The 21,029-nt window shown below is 41.2% G+C and overlaps 1 protein-coding gene across 3 annotated transcripts; it reads left to right on the forward strand.

The window, feature by feature from the left end:
• Nucleotides 1–3,533: 3,533 nt before the first annotated feature.
• LOC124139452 (zinc finger protein 484-like) lies at nt 3,534–17,864 on the forward strand. 3 transcript variants are annotated; one of them, XM_046506512.2, is made up of 7 exons: nt 3,534–3,597; nt 5,377–5,593; nt 6,981–9,043; nt 9,954–10,253; nt 11,319–11,446; nt 12,125–12,309; nt 13,207–17,864. In XM_046506512.2, the coding sequence occupies exons 1-7, from the start codon at nt 3,595–3,597 to the stop codon at nt 13,746–13,748; spliced, it is 3,438 nt and encodes a 1,145-aa protein (XP_046362468.2). In that variant the 5' UTR covers nt 3,534–3,594; the 3' UTR covers nt 13,749–17,864. The 3 variants fall into 3 exon arrangements, with proteins under 3 accessions (XP_046362468.2, XP_046362469.2, XP_046362466.2); XM_046506513.2 differs by having other exon boundaries at nt 3,538–3,587; XM_046506510.2 differs by lacking the exon at nt 3,534–3,597 and having other exon boundaries at nt 4,785–5,593.
• The last annotated feature ends 3,165 nt before the right edge of the window (nt 17,865–21,029 follow it).

A 21,029-nucleotide genomic window follows, 5' to 3' on the forward strand; every position in this document is an offset into this window, starting at 1 on the left:
TCCGCTTTCAGAAGAGCGAATACTCAATTACCTCCCTTATACAGTCGTCCCAACCGGTCGATATGAGCAATAACAGTTGGACGGTGATTATGCCGTGGTAAACAGTAAACACCATCTTCACACAGCAGTAACTTACACAACAATTTACAGTAACACTTACAGTAACAATAAACCTTGTGGGATTTGCAGTTATCCATCGTTTCCGAAATCGCAAGATTAAATATAACAACAAATACGATTAAAAAATTAAGATTAAGAAACAAATTTTGATAGATAAGTAAGATAGTATGCAAATAAAAGCGACCAAACGCTATGTAGGATTCCGACTATATCATAAGCATGCACTATCAAATAGTAAAGATACCAGGTGTTCGCGAAAAGGTGAGCGCATCCTGCAGATGGCACCGGTCACAAACACATGCAAACCCAACCAATTGTCCACCTGAAAAACAACAACACCGGAACATAAGGTACAGGTCAAAATAGGGAATAGCATCGGACATGTCTAAGCTGTAAGAGTTATTAAAATTGTTTTGAACTACATCACGCCAAACAGTGTCTTGGTTTGCGTTTTTTGGTTTTCTTTTGCGAAACATCCTGTGCTGTATAGGTGAGATACTAGTTATGTGGATGTTGTTCAAAATCTTTGTTTAATATGTTGCCATCTATAGATAGCAAGTCTCCTGTCGTTGAAAGTACTGAATGCACAAGTCTTACGGAATGATAACGGAAGCTTTCATTCGGCGTTACAAACAGGGGGGGGGGGGGGGGGGGGGGGGGGGGGGGGGAGCACGGGTGGCCCAGTCGTCTAAGGCGCCGCGATTCGCTGTGCAGAGTTACGTCCCTTGGGCACGCCAGAAACCTATGATTGTGGGTTCGAATCCCGGTTCGCCCCGATTATGTTTCTAGGTTTGTCAGTCCCGTGCTCGTGGGTTTCACCGAAGTGGTAAACGTCTGAGACCTGCACCACTTCGGGCTTTCCCCCCACATTAACCTGACACGCCGTGATATAACTGGAATACTGTTAGAAGCGGCGTTAAACCAAACTCACACACTCACTCACGTTACAAACAGAAATAGCTGAACATAATGTCAATATCTCATTTAAGAAATAAACGATGAGTGGGTGTTGTTTATCGTACAATGAAACACTGCATGGAGAATAAACCACGAGGGCAATGTATCGGTATATGATCCCTGGTATTAGAGGCCCGCAGATGCCTGAATAATATAAGCTTGCACAGGTGATGGACAATATATGGTTATCCATATTGTTCAGCCAGAAATGAAGTCAGAACAGTTTGATAATATTGCAGGGAAGATGCCATTCTCGATTACCCAGCGTATTATATCACTATATAACTCATAGAAATATATTGCACTGGATGATCGAGGACAGGAATATACAGTGAAACCATATTTTTCCGAAGCTGCTCGTACAGAAGCACATAGCACTCAGTAACAACGATTAATTATTTCGTGAATGTTTTGTCGATATATTAACAATTCTTCTACATGTACACCATTTTACCATAAATATATAACAAAGTCGTGCTTGACAACGGTATAAAGATCTATACCGAAACGTCGCTTTTTACAGTATTAAAGAAGTTGTTATCCATAAAATTGTGTCTACCTTGTCATCCGTCAACTTCTAAGTAATGCCTATCAAACAATTCATAAATATATACGTGTAAAATGAAGTAATGCTTCGTCAGATTTCCACCTCCCCAAACATGAAGAAAGATCTGTCTGGTAAGCATTATGCAAATACTGATGAGGTCATTTCTGCTGTGGAGGACTTCTTACAACCACCAGAAGGAAGCCTTCCACACCAGTGAGATCCAGGCACTCCAACATCGTTGGCAGAAATGTGTACACCTCGGATGGGATCATGTTGACAATAATTATCATCGAAGTCCATCATAGTTTGGCTCAGAACATGTCAGCCAATCCTTTTGGTTTATGATTTCCTTTCGTTAGACAATTATACGAAATTCAGATCCACAACAGTGTTGATAGATTCGTCATTATTTGCATATGACCGACAGTAGAATGTGTTTTTTGGGTCTGATTTGTTTGTTTGTTGGTTAACGCCGCACTCAGCAGTTTCCAGCTACAGTAAACTACGTTTATAACGAACACGCTTGTAACGAACTGACGGATATAACGAACTGTTTTTTGGCCCCGCCCATTCGCTGTATATAGGCTGTATATGCCCTTATAACGAACTACGGTTATTACGAACTAAATTTAGTGGTCCCTTTAAGTTCGTTATAACCGTAGTTTACTGTATATGACGGCAGTATGTAAAAAGAAGTCTGCCCTAGAGTGATTGACCTCGATCTACGCAGTTGGGATAGGATGACACTCAATCAGCCAAGTCAGCGAGCCTGACCACTCGATCCATTTAGTATCCTATATGTTTATACCCGAGATCCCCAAGGCGCACACGTACACTGACACAAACTCACGTTGTGATATTTTTGATAGAAATAACACGACTACCAAACGAAAGGGTTTCTAGGATTCTTTTTCTTTCACATGTAGCATGTGTGTTTAAAAGATGTGATCACGTAAAATCCCCGCTCGTATATGGCGTACAGGACTTATCTACCAATGGTAAAGTGATCTGATAAGTATTGAGTTCTACCACACATGCACACAGGGAGCAAGTCAAAACGACCATGCACACGTTTGTGGCAAATAGAAACGTAAATAAACCAACACCTCCTTTATCCGACATGTCGTTATCACCGCCCATCTTAGCAATAAGCAAGAAATAAAATAACACCACCAACGAGGCAACAACCTAACGACTGGTGGAATACCAATGACACCATGTTTTCGACACCACTGGCTTTGTTCGAATGTATAGGATTTTGTAAAGAGAAGTAGTAAAGTAACTTTAGGATACTAAAATTAATGTATAGTTTAGAAACTAATGCATAAAGATTTTGTACAAAATCACTGGGAATTCTGGGTACAAAATAATAACATACTCTTTGTTCACATTGTCACTCTCAATTTTAAGAGGGACAGAGGGGTAGCCTAGTGCTTAAAGCGTTCGATTCCCGACATGGGTACATTGGGATATTACTGGAATATTGCTGAAAGCGGCGTAAAACCATACTCACTCACTTAATTTTAAGCAAAGAATATATACGTTAGCAACATTTAAAAAACGCCAAGTTCCCGATCAGAATGAAGTTTCAAATAAAGTTTTCCCCCTAAAAACGTATAATGAGGTTATGAAGAACCTGGGATTCTATCAATATTAGGGAGTCTGTATAAAAGGTTATTTTGTTTCCCTCCTTCTATACAGACTTTCTGGAAGAAGCAATGATTAATTTGGTGTGTCCCAACATAAAGAAACGCGTGTTACTCTTGCGTGTCTCGTTATGTGGCTCATTTTGCCAAGACATTTATATCAATAAAAATGTCATATTAAATACGCCCATCTGAAAACCTAAATTTATCGCAGCAGCAAAATTTATGATAATTTTCAAGGGACGTAACTCTATTTCTAAGCGCGGAAGTCGTTCGACGCAGGAATGTCCCGAGTGATTTTGACTCTGCTGTAAAACGTAAACTATGGTATTGCGTCTTCATGAATATTTAACCTAACATTAACATGGTGTTTTAGACTATAGAGCAAAACACATACGTATATGTTCTATGGAGTTTCACTGTGCGTAAGGTTGGGCATTGCAAGTATTACACATGAACAGTTTTTGCAAACCATCCAATGTGCTGTTACTGAGTTACGTCACTGCCATAAGCAGTGTCATTGTGCATTGAACGCGAGAGCATCACATTTAACGTAGTCTTATTCATCAGTTACTATAATATTAATGGCATTATTTTCGATCATTCAATAATAAGGAAAGAAATACCACATATGCATCTAATGCAAACATTCCTAATATTGTATGAAAATAATAGAATCTAATGGGGTTAAAGCTTTTTGTTTATTATGGGTTTTTTTAAAGTTGGATACAGGGATTAATAGTTCATTTTTTGTAAAGTAACACACATCACCTCTCCCTAAAACACAAAACATGTAATTTGTTGTTTTGTGGCATAAATCTAATATTGCATTGTTTATTATATAAAATAGACTGGTTATATATCTGAACTTTCATATATTTCATCATTTCTCAAAGTGTATAACAGCAATAACCATATTTTAATAATTGTGCTTTTTATGGGAATTCAACCAATAAATTTGTGTGTAACAACCAACACAATTTCAAATCATATTTCACTTCTAAATATTGAAACTGATGAATATCTAATGTAGCATTGATGTATAAATGCACTGTTCATATTATTGTACTTATCAGAGATACAATGTTCATTTTGTTTTACTGTGAAGTTATAATTTTCACATTGTACTGAAAAGAAATATAATGTTACATTGTGCTGATTAGAGATATAATGTTCATATTACTTTACTGATCAGAGATACAATGTTCATATTGAACTTAGAAGAACCTTTCACATTGTTTCACTGATGAGTGAGACAATGTCCATGTTATTACATACTGTACTGATCAGAAACAATGTTCAATTTTCTGTACTGTTAAGATATACTTGAGACATAATGTTCATTAATTGACACTTAATTCATATTGATTTCTTAATTTTAATCCAATGGCCTAAAAAACGAAAAAGAATCTTGTTCTTGAGACCATGAGCTGATAACATGGTTTTTTGGTTGGTTGGTTTGTTGTTTAATGCCACACTCACCAATATTCAAGCTATATGACTGGTCGGTAAATAATTGAGTCTAGACCAGACAATCCAGTGATTGATATCATGAGCATCCATTCACGCAATTGGGATCGATGACATGACAACATGGAGGGGTATATGTACATGTATTTCTCAGTACTGACAACAACTTCTGAACAAGTGAAATACTTCAATCATGGTAGATCTACCCATGAAGATCTGAATAGGCCTATTCTATTCCAACTGTAAGAGGCATCTATGCTTGTCATAAGAGGCGACTAACGGGATCGGGTGGTCGGGCTTGGTGACTTGGTTGATGTTTGTCATTGTATCCCAATTGTGTGGATCGATGCTCAGGATGGATTGTCTGGTCCAGACTTGATTATTTACAGAAGGCAATCATATAACTGGAATATTGCTAAGTGCAGCGTAAAGCAACAAATAAGCAAGGATCATGCTATCAACATACATACTACCAACCTTATTTGGTAGAATGAAACTTTTACAACCTCTAAATATGAGAACAAACCTTAAAAAAAGAGCGAGGTTTTACCTGTATGGTCTATATGTGCAGTCCTACAGGACATCTTTTGCCAAGTCTAGGTTCATGTCTAATCTGCTCTGTTGATGTTGTCCCAGATGGAGACCCTGGTGTGGCCTCAACACAGTGTGGCGGTAATCAAAGGCCTCCATCAGTTTTATTGTAACCAGGCACTGTGTGATGTGAGCCTCATCGCTCAAGATGGAACTACTTTCAAAGCACATCAACTTCTGCTAGCCATCAACTCTTCCTTCTTCCACTGGGTGTTTCATGGCTGGAGGGAAACCAATGAGAGAATCACAGAATTCAAGACAAGTATGTGGGTCTTTGCAACATGTATTCCGTATTGTTGAGTGATAGCAGTTGGGCCATAGTCAGCAATATTTCAAGTATATCATGGCTACCTGTAAGTACCCAGCCTCCCACATATGTCCCAGCCTCTGTTTACCCAGCAGTGAATGGGTACCCAGTAGGATGAGATGGCAATGTAGTTGTTAACCTTCTAACAGGCAACCTAACAGGCAGCTTGGGTTGTATACCCCCCAGGATGCTGCGAATGATTCTTGCGTGCCAATTGATCCAGGGTCCGGGGTAATAATAGCGCTTTGAGCATACCCCTGAGTGGTGTTCAAATATGCGCAATATAAATAGCCTATTATTATTTATTGATCAAGTCTGGGCCAGGCAGACCAGTGAGTGATAGTGTATTATATCCTATCTAAATATCATCCTGGGTGAAGTTTTACTCTAGAGTATAGTATCCTACCTTAGTGCCACACTGGTAGGGGTTCAAATTCAGTAGGGAGAATCATCCTGACACTAGAGAATTTCATCATCGGGATAAAAAATAGGGTAGGATAATATTCACTCTTACAATAGCAGCAACGATCCATGTCAACTCAGAAGAAAGACACACAATCTGAATCAGAGAGGTCACACATTGTAACCATCCAAATCCTCATTTAAGTCAGTTCTTACCTCGCAGGGGTACTGATACCTATTCTGCTTTAGAATCTCCATGGCGCCAAATTATTTAAGATCAAATACACCATTTCAATTTGAACATTTGAAATTGTGCCATTATTTTCAGTAAAAAGGCAGATATCCCAATTGTCTGCTCACATGATTGAGGTTGTTAAAAAAACAATCATCCATGCTTTGTCCATCTTCCTGAGGCAAGGGAGTTAACTGACTATAAAAGTCCAGTTTCCAACCTTGCCGAACTAGACTGGAATTTCTTGCCTCTATTGTAGCGCCACAAGTGGTTATTACGAGTTGTGTTCCTGGCGGCGCCCAGTCAAGATGATCCGTTAAATAATCAAGATCTATATTGTGACCAAATTGGTCTTACATCGCAAAGTGCATCAAATCACGTGAGCACCTTGATTAAAAACATAAAAACATTTTAAAAATATCTGCTGACGCCGAGTTGGTGGTGCACGTCCTTTGCAAATCTTGCAATCTACCGAAATCTGCACGACAGTTTCCAAACTGGATTTCGATTTCGTTACGCGATTTGATTGGACTGTGCATAGACTCGTTAGTCCAGTCAACTCCATAATACCAGCCTAGTTTGGCAAGGGTGGAAACTGGACTTTTAAAGTCAGTTAACTCATTTGCCCCGGGAAGATGTGCTTTGTCTAACATATGTTGAAATACTACTGATTACAAATGGTGAGTTATTTTCTGCCTTTTCTTGCAGGCATCGAGGCCCATGTGCTTGGTGCTCTTCTCAGCCTGATATACCAGGGGGAAGTGAAGGTCCCTTCTCTCTGGCCTTGGAAGCAGAAGATCCTGGAAGCTGCCACTACGCTTCAGTTCAGCAGTATAGTAGAGGCCCTACAGAGTGCCGACAGACTCCTCCCGTCCGGCTGTGGGGGCCTCCTGGTCCAGGGTAGGGGGCATCAGGAGAACACAAGCATGACGAGTGCCCTGCAGGATGTGCAGATGGGTGGGCAACAAGGAATGAGGAGTCTGCACCCTGGCCCAATGAGGAGTGGCTTCAGCATGACGGATGGTGAAGTCTTGCAGGGTGTTCGTCTGACTTCTGACACTGCAGATCCAAGCATCACCAGACCCTCCACTGTGTGTGCTGTACCACTACCCCAACAATGCGTGCAGACCGGCCTTCAACTCTCTACACCCAGCTGTATACCCCTACAGTCTGTTGGCGCTGCACCGACCTCTACTCACGATCCACTCATAATAGATACTGTCATCCACCAGAGAGCCTCTAGTGACATGCATGTGTTACAAGCACTAAATGTGTACTCAGTTTCTCCAAAGTCAGCCTCTGCCCCTACCAGACCGATTACTGCCAACCCACAAGGTCCTCAACTCACTGGTTTAGTTGATTCTCGAAGGGCTTCACAAAGTGAAATGTTGAGTAACAACCCACAAGTTTCTGTACCCTCAAGTTCAGTTTGCTCTGAAAGACCTGTAGTAAGTGAAGTGCAGAGTGTTTCACCCAAACCTCCCAACATGGTGCAGACTTCGATGTGTTCTACAGGAGTCGCCCTGAGTTCTACAGGGCATGCTGGAGGTGCTCCAGGTCCTCCTCAAACCACTGCTGATGGGCCACAAGGAACAGGTGACCCTAACTATCAGCAGGTGCAGGAACAAGGTGTTTATAATCCAGGTCAGGACCAGACAGTGAGTCATATCAGTTGCAAGCAATCAGCCAGTGATGTTAAGCTATCAGTTGTTAGTGATCCTACTACTGTTCGTTCGTCAAATATTGACGAGACCAATATTTACGAGGAATATATAGTACCACACGCTACATGTTCGACTGTGCCAGAGCAAACCCCAGCCATTGATGAGGAGGCTCATCGTTCTCTTGGAAGTAGGGGAGATAAGGGCCTGGTTGGTGTGGAAGATTCACCTGTTGCTGTATCCCAAAACACACTTTACAGCCAACCTGTCCCTGATGCTGAAGACAATCCTGTTAAATCCAGTGAGAGTTCCAGTCAAGTGAGACCCAGAAAGAGTAGACGAGTTATGAATCAAGTGCAAGTGAAGTCAGGTGGCAGTGTTTCGGTACCCATAGAAACAAACAAACGACAAACAAGATCTAAAACCAAGTCAAAGATTGATACTTTTTCATCAGTTCAAACCAGTGTACAGAGAACGCGAGGAAGGAAGTCAAAATGTGACCCTGTAGTTGATGATGAAGTGAAGGTGAAGGTCACACAGAGACGTAACACAAGGCACTCTCAACCTACTGCCACAAATACTAAAGGAGGAAAGTTGTCCAAAGATGCAAAGTGTAATTTAAAGAAAAAGCACATTATTAAAAAATCAGTTCATTTAGCTGAAGGTAAACTGCCAAATCAAAAGAACCTCAAACAGAGTAGATATGTGTTCAGTGTTAAAAGAAAAGAATTAAAAAGAGCATCTCACTTAGGTAGGATGACGAAGGCTCTTTGTAGCAGATATCATATTCTTTTGTTGTTAAAGGACTTGTACTTATCTCAAAACCTCCACAAAACCACCTCACAGAGCTACAGATGTACACTATGCAGAAAGGACTTTAAAAGATTCAGCACTTGGAGACTTCACACAATCTCGGTCCATCTTTGTCAGAAGAGGAAGTTGCAAGGTCAAAGGTCGAAGGTAAAAGTTTTACTGAAAGAGGTGAAAGGTCAGAAGAAGAAGAAACCTTCGGGAGAATGTCTGCTGTGTACCGAGTGTGGGTCTGTCTACTCCTTAAGGAAAACACTCAAGTTCCACCTCATGCAGGTCCATCACATGTTGCCATCACAGGTATGTCCATCAGGTGAAACACATGTCACCATTACAGGTATGTCCATCACATGTCACCATCACAGGTATGTCCATCACATGTCACCATCACAGGTATGTCCATCACATGTCACCATCACAGGTATGTCCATCACATGTCACCATCACAGGTATGGCCATCACATGTCACCATCACAGGTATGGCCATCACATGTCACCATCACAGGTATGGCCATCACATGTCACCATCACAGGTATGTCCATCACAGGTATGTCCATCACATGTCACCATCACAGGTATGTCCATCACATGTCACCATCACAGGTATGGCCATCACATGTCACCATCACAGGTATGGCCATCACATATCACCATCACAGGTATGGCCATCACATGTCACCATCACAGGTATGTCTATCAGGTGCTTTACATGTCTCTATCACAGGTATGTTCAAAGGCATAGCCATGCTTTTGGTTCAAATTATGCATAATTATCACTTACAAGTAAAAGTGTATGATGAGGCCAGTTCAATATTCCTTTTCCTGTTTTACAGTGCAAAATTCTGTGAAAGTATGAAAATAATTGCTATGTATAATTGGAAATCTACTGTCATCATTTTTGGATGTTATTGAGCATGAGTGACAGTGCTTTATCAGGAAATAAAGGTGCAATTGCCAAAACAATTATCCCAATTTGAGTCTCCTGAATAGCACAGGCATAAAGTGAACAGTTCTCGCAAACAGCATTTTCACTTTCCATTCAAGACCGACAAAGCAACGGCCCAGGGGTCTTTGTAAATGTTGAGTAGATGCAGACAATGGCACAGTGTCTTCATGGACTTTGATGTGTAAAACTTAACTGGCAATGTTTGAATATAGGAAAACCTTTCAACAGAAAATTTTATGTCTTGACCACAATTTCTCTTTCAGGTGGAAATGAATTCAGCCCTTCTAGTCAGCTGTGAAATTGACAGTTGCCATTTTGCCTCTATCGACTACGGTGAACTGGAACGTCATGCCAAGCTGGAACATCCCGATGTGAAGTACAAGTGTACCCACTGTCAGAGGCCAAGGATGTTCCACCTGAAGGCCATGCTGGACAAGCACGTGACGAAGGTGCATGGGAACAAGCCCATCTTCTCTTGTACACAGTGTGGCCAGCAGTTTGTGAAGTACGTCCATCAGCAAGAGCACGAGCGAGACCAACACGGCGTACAGCACTCAGTGAAGGTGAGCTACAGGCTGCTGCTGTTGCTGCTGCTGCTGCTGCGAAACACGATGGCCAACCAGGCAGATGCCCTGGTCATCACTTTTATATTTCTACTGGCCCAGTGTAGTAACTAGGGTGGGCCTTTTCCTGACAATTACCTTTACAAATCGATTGGATAAAGTGTCAGTTAAACTTACCAGTAGCTTCTGTATGTATGCCAAGCCCTAATGCTGAACAAGAGGAACACTACTGTTGAGAATCATGATGTTTCAAGGCTCATCCACAAAATGCCTGGACTCTCTAAGGGCTATTGTAGGTTTATGTTAGAGTGTGGAAGTTCAAGTGGATATTGTAGGTTTATGTTAGAGTGTGGAAGTTCAAGGGGATATTGTAGGTTTATGTTAGAGTGTGGAAGTTCTAAGGGCTATTGTAGGTTTATGTTAGGGTGTGGAAGTTCAAGGGGATATTGTAGGTTTATGTTAGAGTGTTGAAGTTCTAGGGGCTATTGTAGGTTTATGTTAGAGTGTGGAAGTTCTAAGGGCTATTGTAGGTTTGTGTTAGAGTGTGGAAGTTCTAAGGGCTATTGTAGGTTTGTGTTAGAGTGTGGACGTTCTAAGGGCTATTGTAGGTTTATGTTAGAGTGTGGAAGTTCTAGAGGCTATTGTAGGTTTATGTTAGGATGTGGAAGTTGTAAGGGCTATTGTAGGTTTGTGTTAGGGTGTGGAAGTTGTAAGGGCTATTGTAGGTTTATGTTAGGGTGTGGAAGTTGTAAGGGCTATTGTAGGTTTATGTTAGAGTGTGGAAGTTCTGAGGGCTATTGTAGGGTTATGTAAGGCTGTGGAAGTTCTAAGGGCTTTTGAAAGTTGATGTTAAAGTGTGGAAGTTCTTGGCACCATTTTAAGTCTATGTTTGTGTGTGAATACTGTTAGTGCTATTGTAAGTCAATGTTATTGCTTGAATATTGCTAAAAGTGGCGTAAAACTATACTTACTCACTCTGTGATGTTCATTTAAAAGTACTCTTTCTTTGCACAACTGATCTTTCATCGTCACTGTCTCTTGACCGTATAACGTCATGTGTTGCAGCTGTTTAGATGTGATGTTGAAGGGTGTGAGTATGAGACTGTCCGCAAGTTCTTCCTGGAAAAACACAAGCGTATTGGTCACACGGAGCACAAGTGCCCCCACTGCAACATAATTGTCAAGACAGGAGAGTGAGTTCTTTCTCCTCTGACAATAACGCTGGGAATATTAGCTATTGGTTCTCTCAAAATTGTTTTGTATCATTTTGTTGTGCTGTGATTGTTTTTCTACCTGGAAGATGTGAGAATCGTATCTTCCTACCAATTGAGATTCTAGGGCTCCAGGACCCCATGCTAGTCATAAGAAGTATCTAAGTGAGGATTAGATGGTCACAATGTGTGACCCGGATAATGTCTGTCATCATGCTCCAATGGTGTTGAGTGTTTTATCAACTGCTGGTTTGCCTGACCCTGTATCAATATTGATGGGCCACCGATAAGTAGCTGGAACATTGCTGACTGGCATAACAACATTCACCCACTCACTCATCTCCTCTTCTGTAATTGCTTTGACCAAGGTCTGATAATGTTTGGGGTGCCAGGGGTCCAGTTGCCAATGACTTCTTAATTTGCTGTGCAGAGTTGCGTCCCTTAGTCATGCCTGGATCCAATGATCATGGTTTGAAGTCCATGATTCACCTGGATTAGTATCTTTGGTCTCTCAGCACTATATCTGTGGGTTTCACCAAATAGTAAATGTCTCATACCTGTGCCACATTAAGCTGAAATACATATTAAATATAACTGACATAATGTTAAAAAAGGCATTGAAGGCAACTTATTCACTTAATCATTCTGATTGTGTTCAAGTACCCTACAGAACCACATCCGAACGATGCACCTCAACATCCGCCCCTTCCTCTGCGACATCTGTGGAATGGGATTCGCCAAGGAGCCGGTTCTGCGGCTCCACGTCAAGAGCAAACACAACCAGGACAAGGAATACAAGTGTCAGCACTGTCCATATGGTACCAACATCCACTGGTACCTAGCCAGTAAGTACTGTTGTCCGTAGGGTACCAACATCCACTGGTACCTAGCCAGTAAGTACTGTTGTCCGTACGGTACCAACATCCACTAGTACCTAGCCAGTAAGTACTGTTGTCCGAAGGGTACCAACATCCACTGGTACCTAGCCAGTAAGTACTGTTGTCCGTATGGTACCAACATCCACTGGTACCTAGCCAGTAAGTACTGTTGTCCATACAGTACTAACATCCACTGGTACCTAGCCAGTAAGTACTGTTGTCCGTAGGGTACCAACATCCACTGGTACCTAGCCAGTAAGTACTGTTGTCCATACGGTACCAACATCCACTGGTACCTAGCCAGTAAGTACTGTTGTCTGTATGGTACCAACATCCACTGGTACCTAGCCAGTAAGTACTGTTGTCCGTAGGGTACCAACATCCACTGGTACCTAGCCAGTAAGTACTGTTGTCCATACGGTACCAACATCCACTAGTACCTAGCCAGTAAGTACTGTTGTCCATACAGTACTAACATCCACTGGTACCTAGCCAGCAAGTACTGTTGTCCGTAGGGTACCAACATCCACTGGTACCTAGCCAGTAAGTACTGTTGTCCGTAGGGTACCAACATCCACTGGTACCTAGCCAGTAAGTACTGTTGTCCATACGGTACCAACATCCACTGGTATCTAGCCAGTAAGTTGTCAACATCGGTTGATATTAGGAGCGAAATACCCCGATCACTGGGATATAATGACTTGCAATCACCAAAGTAAACATGTCTGATCACCTTGACCAATTCAGTTGTTTGTCAACAAACAATGGGAACCAGTTAATGTATCTCTAGCCAGAATGTAAATTATTCATTCATGATTTCAATCATTTAGTATCTACTTCTCTGAATATTCTACCTTTTTCCAGATCATGTATTCCATCGTCATGGTGTCCGGGCTGATTTTGACAATCGCAAAGAGCTTTCCTGCCCTCATTGTAATGTGAAATACCTGACAAACAGTTACCTTCAAAAACACATCCGCAATGTACACGACCATACCTTCAAGTGCACGTGCGACGTCTGTGGCAAGAGCTACAAGTCCTTCTCGGCGATGAGCACGCACAGGAAGATCCACCAGGACGGGGAACAGAAGTGCCCTTACTGTGACTACAGCTCCAAGACTGGGGAGCATATGAAGCTTCATATCCGCACACAGCATGTGTTCAAGGGCATGAAGCCCTACCTGTGCCCGTACTGTGTTTACAGCAGCGCCATGGGGGGGAATGTCCGCAAACATGTGATGCATAAACACCCCGGGGAGGAGGTGCGTTACAACACCGACAAGGAGCAGATACTGTACATGCAGCTCACAGAGGCGCAGATGGAACGGTCCAGTCAGGACAAAGGGGTCGGCGAGGAAAAGGCAAAGTATTACAGTGCTGAAGACCTTCAGAAGTTACCAGCATGAATGGCCAAATGCATCCTTGACTTTCAAGTGTATTATGTCTCAATTCTATCATGACATGTAACTAGAACCACTGTGTATCCGACGTGAGTGTGTGGGCGCTTGTCCAGGTTAAACTGTGGAATGGTTTGTCAGTGGGCTTGCACTGTAATAGCAGCATCAGTCCAGACTAAAACATGACCGACTCTGTGGTATAGTAGTAGAGCGTCGTCCCGGAGAGCAGAAGGTCAAGCATTCTTACAAACACATGCACACTTGCACACTTGCACACACATCGCTATATAAGTGCAATAATCTTGAATGCAACGTTAAACCCAATTTCACCTCACCCCATCAAGACGAAAATACACATAGACACCGCTATATAAGTGCAATAATTCGTTAATCCCCATTTCACTTCACCCCACTTTCAGAGCAGGGATGCTAATAACATCATTTCTACCATGACATTGATGAATGCTTGATTCTGATTGGTTAAAAAGGTTTCCTTTTTGATACAGAAACCTAACTGATAACTTATTTGACCATAAGAAACATAGAAACCACTGATTATGGCATGAACATGATGACTTGGAAACTTCAATGAATGACTCAAGACACTCAACACTAATGCAAAAGCGTTATGTTCATTGTCTGTACAACATGTACAGCGCTAGTTGCCTTTCATTGCTGGGCCTGTGTTCTTCTAATCAACTGGACACTTGTGTTTGGAACTGATGAAATCTTAATAGTTTACTGGTAATCGCAAGTGACCAATGAGCAAAATGAATCAGTTAAGTGTTGTTTGTGTATTGATATTTTACTTTCTTTTGCTTTGTCATGTGATGGTTTCAACATATTTTGCTCAGTCCAGAGTTTGCAATAGCTGAATCCATGCCATCCTGACCCAGCATCTCGTCGTCTGTTACTCGGTCTGTAGCATACAGTGAGAGCTTGTTACTCCAGTGAAATTGTAGTTTAACAAATTTCCTGCAAATGAAGTAATGGGCATGTATAAAGCTGTTCCAAGCTGTAATCATCCAGAAAATACTTTTTCACCGTCATATATTTCACATTATTGTTGAAACAATTTGTAAACTGACAAGTTTCAAGCTCGGTTTTTACAATTGTTGCTTGTATATGTGGGATGATTGGTGCTGAAATCTAATGTTAGGTCAGACTGTTACTTATTGGTTTATGTTTTTTTATAATGAAATATTCTTGTGGTAGGTGGTAAAAAGTATTTCATCTAATCATTTTGTTTGTTCTTCTGAAATTGTCTGAATATGTTGTCATTTGTGCAATGAGTTAAGCATTACTTAGGAACCAAGTGTGTCTGGCCAGTTGCATCTTGGGAGTTATTTGGACCGCTGGCTGAGTGGAAAATGTCATAAGTTGGCCCATGAGTGATAGCCTTGAGAGTTTAACGGAAGCTGTGATTAAATCATACAAGAGTCTGTAAACTTCCTCTTCAACACAAATGCATGTTTTATATCATTGTTTTATCCCTATTTCGAGGGAGAAGATGTTTAACAAATATTTTACCTTATCAAATTGTGATATTGACCACAATAATAAGTTTGTTGTGTAAGGAAGCTATTTGACAGCAATCTGTAGATCAGTCTAGATCTAGATCAGACAAGCAGTGGTTGATAGTACGAGTAACATCACAAAATGAGTCTACCTCCGTATAGTCACCTTGTACGACAAGCACTGGTTGATAGTACAAGTAACATCACAAACTGAGTCTACCACTCGATCCGTTTAGTCACCTTGTACGACAAGCACTGGTTGATAGTACGAGTAACATCACAAAATGAGTCTACCACTCGATCCGTTTAGTCACCTTGTACGACAAGCAGTGGTTGATAGTACGAGTAACATCACAAACTGAGTCTACCTCCGTGTAGTCACCTTGTACGACAAGCAGTGGTTGATAGTACGAGTAACATCACAAAATGAGTCCACCATCCAATCCGTTTAGTCACCTTGTACGACAAGCAGTGGTTGATAGTACGAGTAACATCACAAACTGAGTCCACCAACCAATCCGTTTAGTCACCTTGTACGACAAGCAGTGGTTGATAGTACGAGTAACATCACAAAATGAGTCTACCACTCGATCCGTTTAGTCACCTTGTACGACAAGCAGTGGTTGATAGTACGAGTAACATCACAAACTGAGTCTACCTCCGTGTAGTCACCTTGTACGACAAGCAGTGGTTGATAGTACGAGTAACATCACAAAATGAGTCCACCATCCAATCCGTTTAGTCACCTTGTACGACAAGCAGTGGTTGATAGTACGAGTAACATCACAAACTGAGTCCACCAACCAATCCGTTTAGTCACCTTGTACGACAAGCAGTGGTTGATAGTACGAGTAACATCACAAAATGAGTCTACCACTCGATCCGTTTAGTCACCTTGTACGACAAGCAGTGGTTGATAGTACAAGTAACATCACAAACTGAGTCTACCTCCGTGTAGTCACCTTGTACGACAAGCAGTGGTTGATAGTACGAGTAACATCACAAAATGAGTCTACCAGCCGATCCGTTTAGTCACCTTGTACGGCAAGCAGTGGTTGATAGTACGAGTAACATCACAAACTGAGTCTACCACTCGATCCGTTTAGTCACCTTGTACGACAAGCAGTGGTTGATAGTACGAGTAACATCACAAACTGAGTCTACCACCCGATCCGTTTAGTCGCCTTGTACGACAAGCAGTGGTTGATAGTACAAGTAACATCACAAACTGAGTCTACCACCGTTTAGTCACCCTGTACGACAAGCAGTGGTTGATAGTAGGAGTAACATCACAAACTGAGTCCACCACCCGATCAGTTTAGTCACCTTGTACAACAAGCATGGGTTGCCAATGTTCTAACCCAGAACCTTAAATAATATTTTAAGTAGAGTGTTTTTGGAATACAACCTGAATGTCTGAGACTGATAGAGGTAATTTGGACAACCAAGATTTTGGGGATTCTGGGGGAGAGAAGGTCTCCAATACCCAATGCTTGTTGTGTGAGCTGACTATTAATGGGGCCGTGATGGTTAACACAATGTGCGATAGGACTGGGATGAGTCCAGATTTACTACCTCGGTAATCAACCCCTTACTACCCAACCCAAGAATTGGGTACAAAATTCTGATTGGGAATTACTGGAGCCCTGGCAAGAAGTATTCAGATAAACATATAAAACAATCTTGTCATGCATACACTGAAGTTGACTGAAACTTTATCTTATTCAAACATATAAAAGTCAAAAGGAATGAGTGCCTAGTCGGAACAAAATGCTAACATTAGTGTCTTGTACTGTAACCATGGAGTTTTAGTGTCCGTGTCTGGGTTGTCCTGTGAGTACCAGGGCCCTACTCAGTACCCACCTGCCCGAGTACCCACGTTACTGCTCCCAGTGCTAACATGTGATCTGATTGGCTGTGTGTCACTGTACCCAGACTGCTGGTGTTGCTACCAGTATCCACCTGTGTTGATTCCAGACTCAATTACAGATAACTGTGATGTAGCAGCTATACCCCAGTACTCCTTCAACATTAAACATTGAATTCATTTTGTAACTCAAGTTTTGCAATTTTGACACAATGTTTACTATGAAAAAGAACATTGTTCTCAGTATTATCACCTGTTTAGTAGATTACACAAGCTTTGTCCATATATTGACAGTTCTGTGTTCAGAAGAGGTTGCTGGACTTCAATAAACATGCTTCAATGATTTTGTGTTGTTTATTCCAGCTATATGATGGCAGACTGTAAATAATCCACTCTTTTAGGTTATGTATAAAAACACATGTATGTCTTGATATTCCCGAGTTAACATAAGTACCTGGTACCAGTATTAAGAAGCATGTCCTGTATATACTCTCCACAACTCTCTCTAAAGTTGGGGCCCAATCGTCTTTAGGCATTACAATTTCGCTGTGCAGAGTTTCGGTTTTGCTGGTTGAAATAGACATGGCGTTTGACAACATAATGTTATCAACTTTGTTTTGCAAATGTCTGTTGATTACAAAGCTAGTTGTTATATCGTCATAGTTTATAGTAGATACTGTAGATAGTTTATTCATACATTGTACCTTACCTTACCACACTGATATAAACTTATCAAACATTTGTCTTCAGGTGTATTTTTTTGTCTGATCGTACTGAGTTGGAGAAAGAAGTGTTCTTTATGATTTCTTTTGAAAAAATCTTTCTCAGCTGAAGATGCCCGTGACAGTTTTCTCCCCACCATTGGACGAGAGACTCGTTACTGCAAGCATGTGTCACTAGTTATAATGTTACCTGGCAAAAACATGACTTTCTATGGGGAACGTTTGTTGTTTTATCCTGTAGTCAGCAAAATTTCAAAGTCTATTAGGGGCACGGGTGGCCCAGTCGTCTATGGCGCTGTGAATAGTTGTGCAGAGTTACGTCCCTTGGGCACGCCAGAAACCTATGATTGTGGGTTTGAATCCTGGTTCGCCCCGAATATGTTTCTAGGTTTGTCAGCACCATACCTGTGATCGTGGGTTTCACCGAAGTGGTAAACGTCTGAGGCCTGCATCAGTTTGGGCTTTCCTCCTGCATTAAGCTGACACGCCGCGATATAACTGGAATACTGTTAAAAGCAGTGTTAAACCCAACTCGCTCACTCACTCAAAGTCTATTACTGCAATGAGTAAATAATGGATTCTGGACCAGGCAAACCATTGAATAATAATAATAATAATAATGGCACACTGTCTCACTTAGTCACTCAACAATATTTCAGCTATATGACAGTCTGTAAATAATCGAGTCTGAACCAGACAGTCCAGTGACTGACAGCATGGGCACCAATCTACGCAATTGGGATATAATGACATGCTTGAACCAAGTCAGCGAGACTGACAACTGATCCTGTCAGTCACCTCTTACGACAAGCATGGGTTGCTGAAGACCTTTTTCTAACCCGAATCTTCATGTGTACAAGCAGTACCAGCAGCCACACAAATACACGTGCATGCACGTCGCTCTTTAAGCGCAATAATCTTGGATGCAGCGTCAAGCCCCATCTCACCTGACCACTGAGATGAGAGGTGGTCTTTCAAGTGTGATGCACCATTAGCTGCCAGTTTCACAACAAATAACATAAACATATTTCTTTATTATTTTTTACAAATTTTACTTAAATTCATTCAGTGTGAATATAAATACAGTAAAAGACATGAAATATCTCTTGGAGATTGGTAAATGCATATTTCACAACTGATAAATAAGGTACATCATGTATAGATACACCATCACACATTCATAGACAGAGATGTGATATAAATGCACAACATAATACATACATAGTCCTTACATAAACTGGACATTCAAGCACATTGTCATCTCAATACAGTGTAAGTCTAAACTTCTTTAGCAGCAATAGTACATCATTGTTGATTATCCTAATAAAAAAAATGCAAGTGATTCCAAATGTCACACGTTCTTGGTCTTATCAATTAGACTCTTATCGTCTACATTCAATAAAGCTTCACAGCCAGAAAGTTTGGTAAACATAAAAGGGATCAATCAGGTAGAAGATGTGGATCAGGATTCTGACACAGACTTCTCAGATTATTTTCCAATATCAATGTTGTCATGCTGCCAAGTACTAGTACTTCTGATGCTCACAAGAGCTGACTGTGAAAGCAAGGATTATATCCTACCTAAATATTATCCCGGGGGAAGTTTTACTCTAGAGTAAAGTATCCTACCTTAGTGTGTGAAATCTGGGATAGGTTATGACCAAAAATTAAGGGTAATTCATCCCAGTGAAACATACTTTAGTGGAAATAGTGGAAATTATCCCAGGATAATTAACACTAACTTGAATCAGTGTGTATTATCCCATGACAGACTTCCTTTGCACATGCATTGCATGCTGTCATGACATTCATGCTGTCAGCTGATCACATGACTTCATGACTTTTTTGTTTGACATCTGGAACACCTGCAGCTGATGTTGTTAGCGATAATGTCTTTGATAATTCTAGTGATGACAGTATCCATCTTGAACAACGAAGTGATCACGATGAGGATCAGACCAATCAACCTAAGCGTCCAAAGAGAAATGCTAAGTAAAACAGACATTCCTCCCTTATTGAATATTATTAAATAAAATGTTGTGTTTCTATGAATTGATTGTTCAAATGTAAAAATTCACTAGTGTATCCGATCCTAGGATAAATAAAACTAGCATTCGGTTAAAACATCTAGTGTTATTTATGTTGATACTTGCATTTTCATCATGTTTGGTTGGGGTGTGGGGTGAGGGGTGTGGGGTGTGGGGTGAGAAATGAGGGGGGGGGGGGGGGGGGGGAAATGTGGGGGTAAATATATGTTGATAGGATTAAACAAACTGGTATGGGTTCAAATTCACAAGGGAGAATCATCCTGACACTAGAGAATTTCATCCCCTGGCCAGTCTCTAAACCTTCTTACTAACAATTCTCTCAGTAATACAGAGAAGAGCCTTAATTTGAAGCCACATCTTAAGAAGTTTATCTGCATTTAATCAAGGTTAGGAAACAATACATACATATATATATATATATACTCTGCAACAACAAAAAAAGAAATGCAACAGTAGTAAAATTGCAAAAACACAACCATGTGAGAGCCTGGTGTCGAAACACACCAACATGACATGCACATGTTTGGCTATAAAAAATTTGGGTTTTTATTTGCATGCCATCACATCTTACAGCAAGTGAACAGCAAAAACATGCCACGACTGAGAAACCCAATGCAACACCGACTGCATACAGGCGAATCATCTTCGGCCATAGTCAGCTTTTTTCCGCTTATCACCAAGCACCATTACAAGACTCATGTGACCTTCCCAGATTCGGTCAAACATGTATCACTACTAGAGCATAGGTCAGATTCGAACGGCAACGTCACTTATGTGAAAGAGACCACTATGGCCACCTCTACAACTACGGCAATATCAGTATTGTATGGGATATCAGCTCAGACAGTGAGGAACCGTTTATGCACTGAAGGTATAGACCAGTTTGAGGTGTCATTTTGATGGACCTGCTTCAAAATACAGCCACAACTGCGATGGACACAAGTTTGGATTAGTGATGCGTCATGTCTTATACTTTGCTGTGCGGATGGGAGACAATGTGTTTACTGGCATCGCAGGGAACGTTATGCCCATAACTGAACATATTTGGGTGTGGTAATGTGATGATGTGGGCAGAAATCCCCTACCCTGGTAGAACACTAGTGTAACGGCACAACGTTACACGGATGAGATTCTTC

Source organism: Haliotis rufescens, unplaced genomic scaffold (assembly GCF_023055435.1).
Source record: "Haliotis rufescens isolate VD_foot unplaced genomic scaffold, xgHalRufe1.0.p SCAF_1, whole genome shotgun sequence".
Lineage (NCBI taxonomy): Eukaryota > Metazoa > Mollusca > Gastropoda > Lepetellida > Haliotidae > Haliotis > Haliotis rufescens.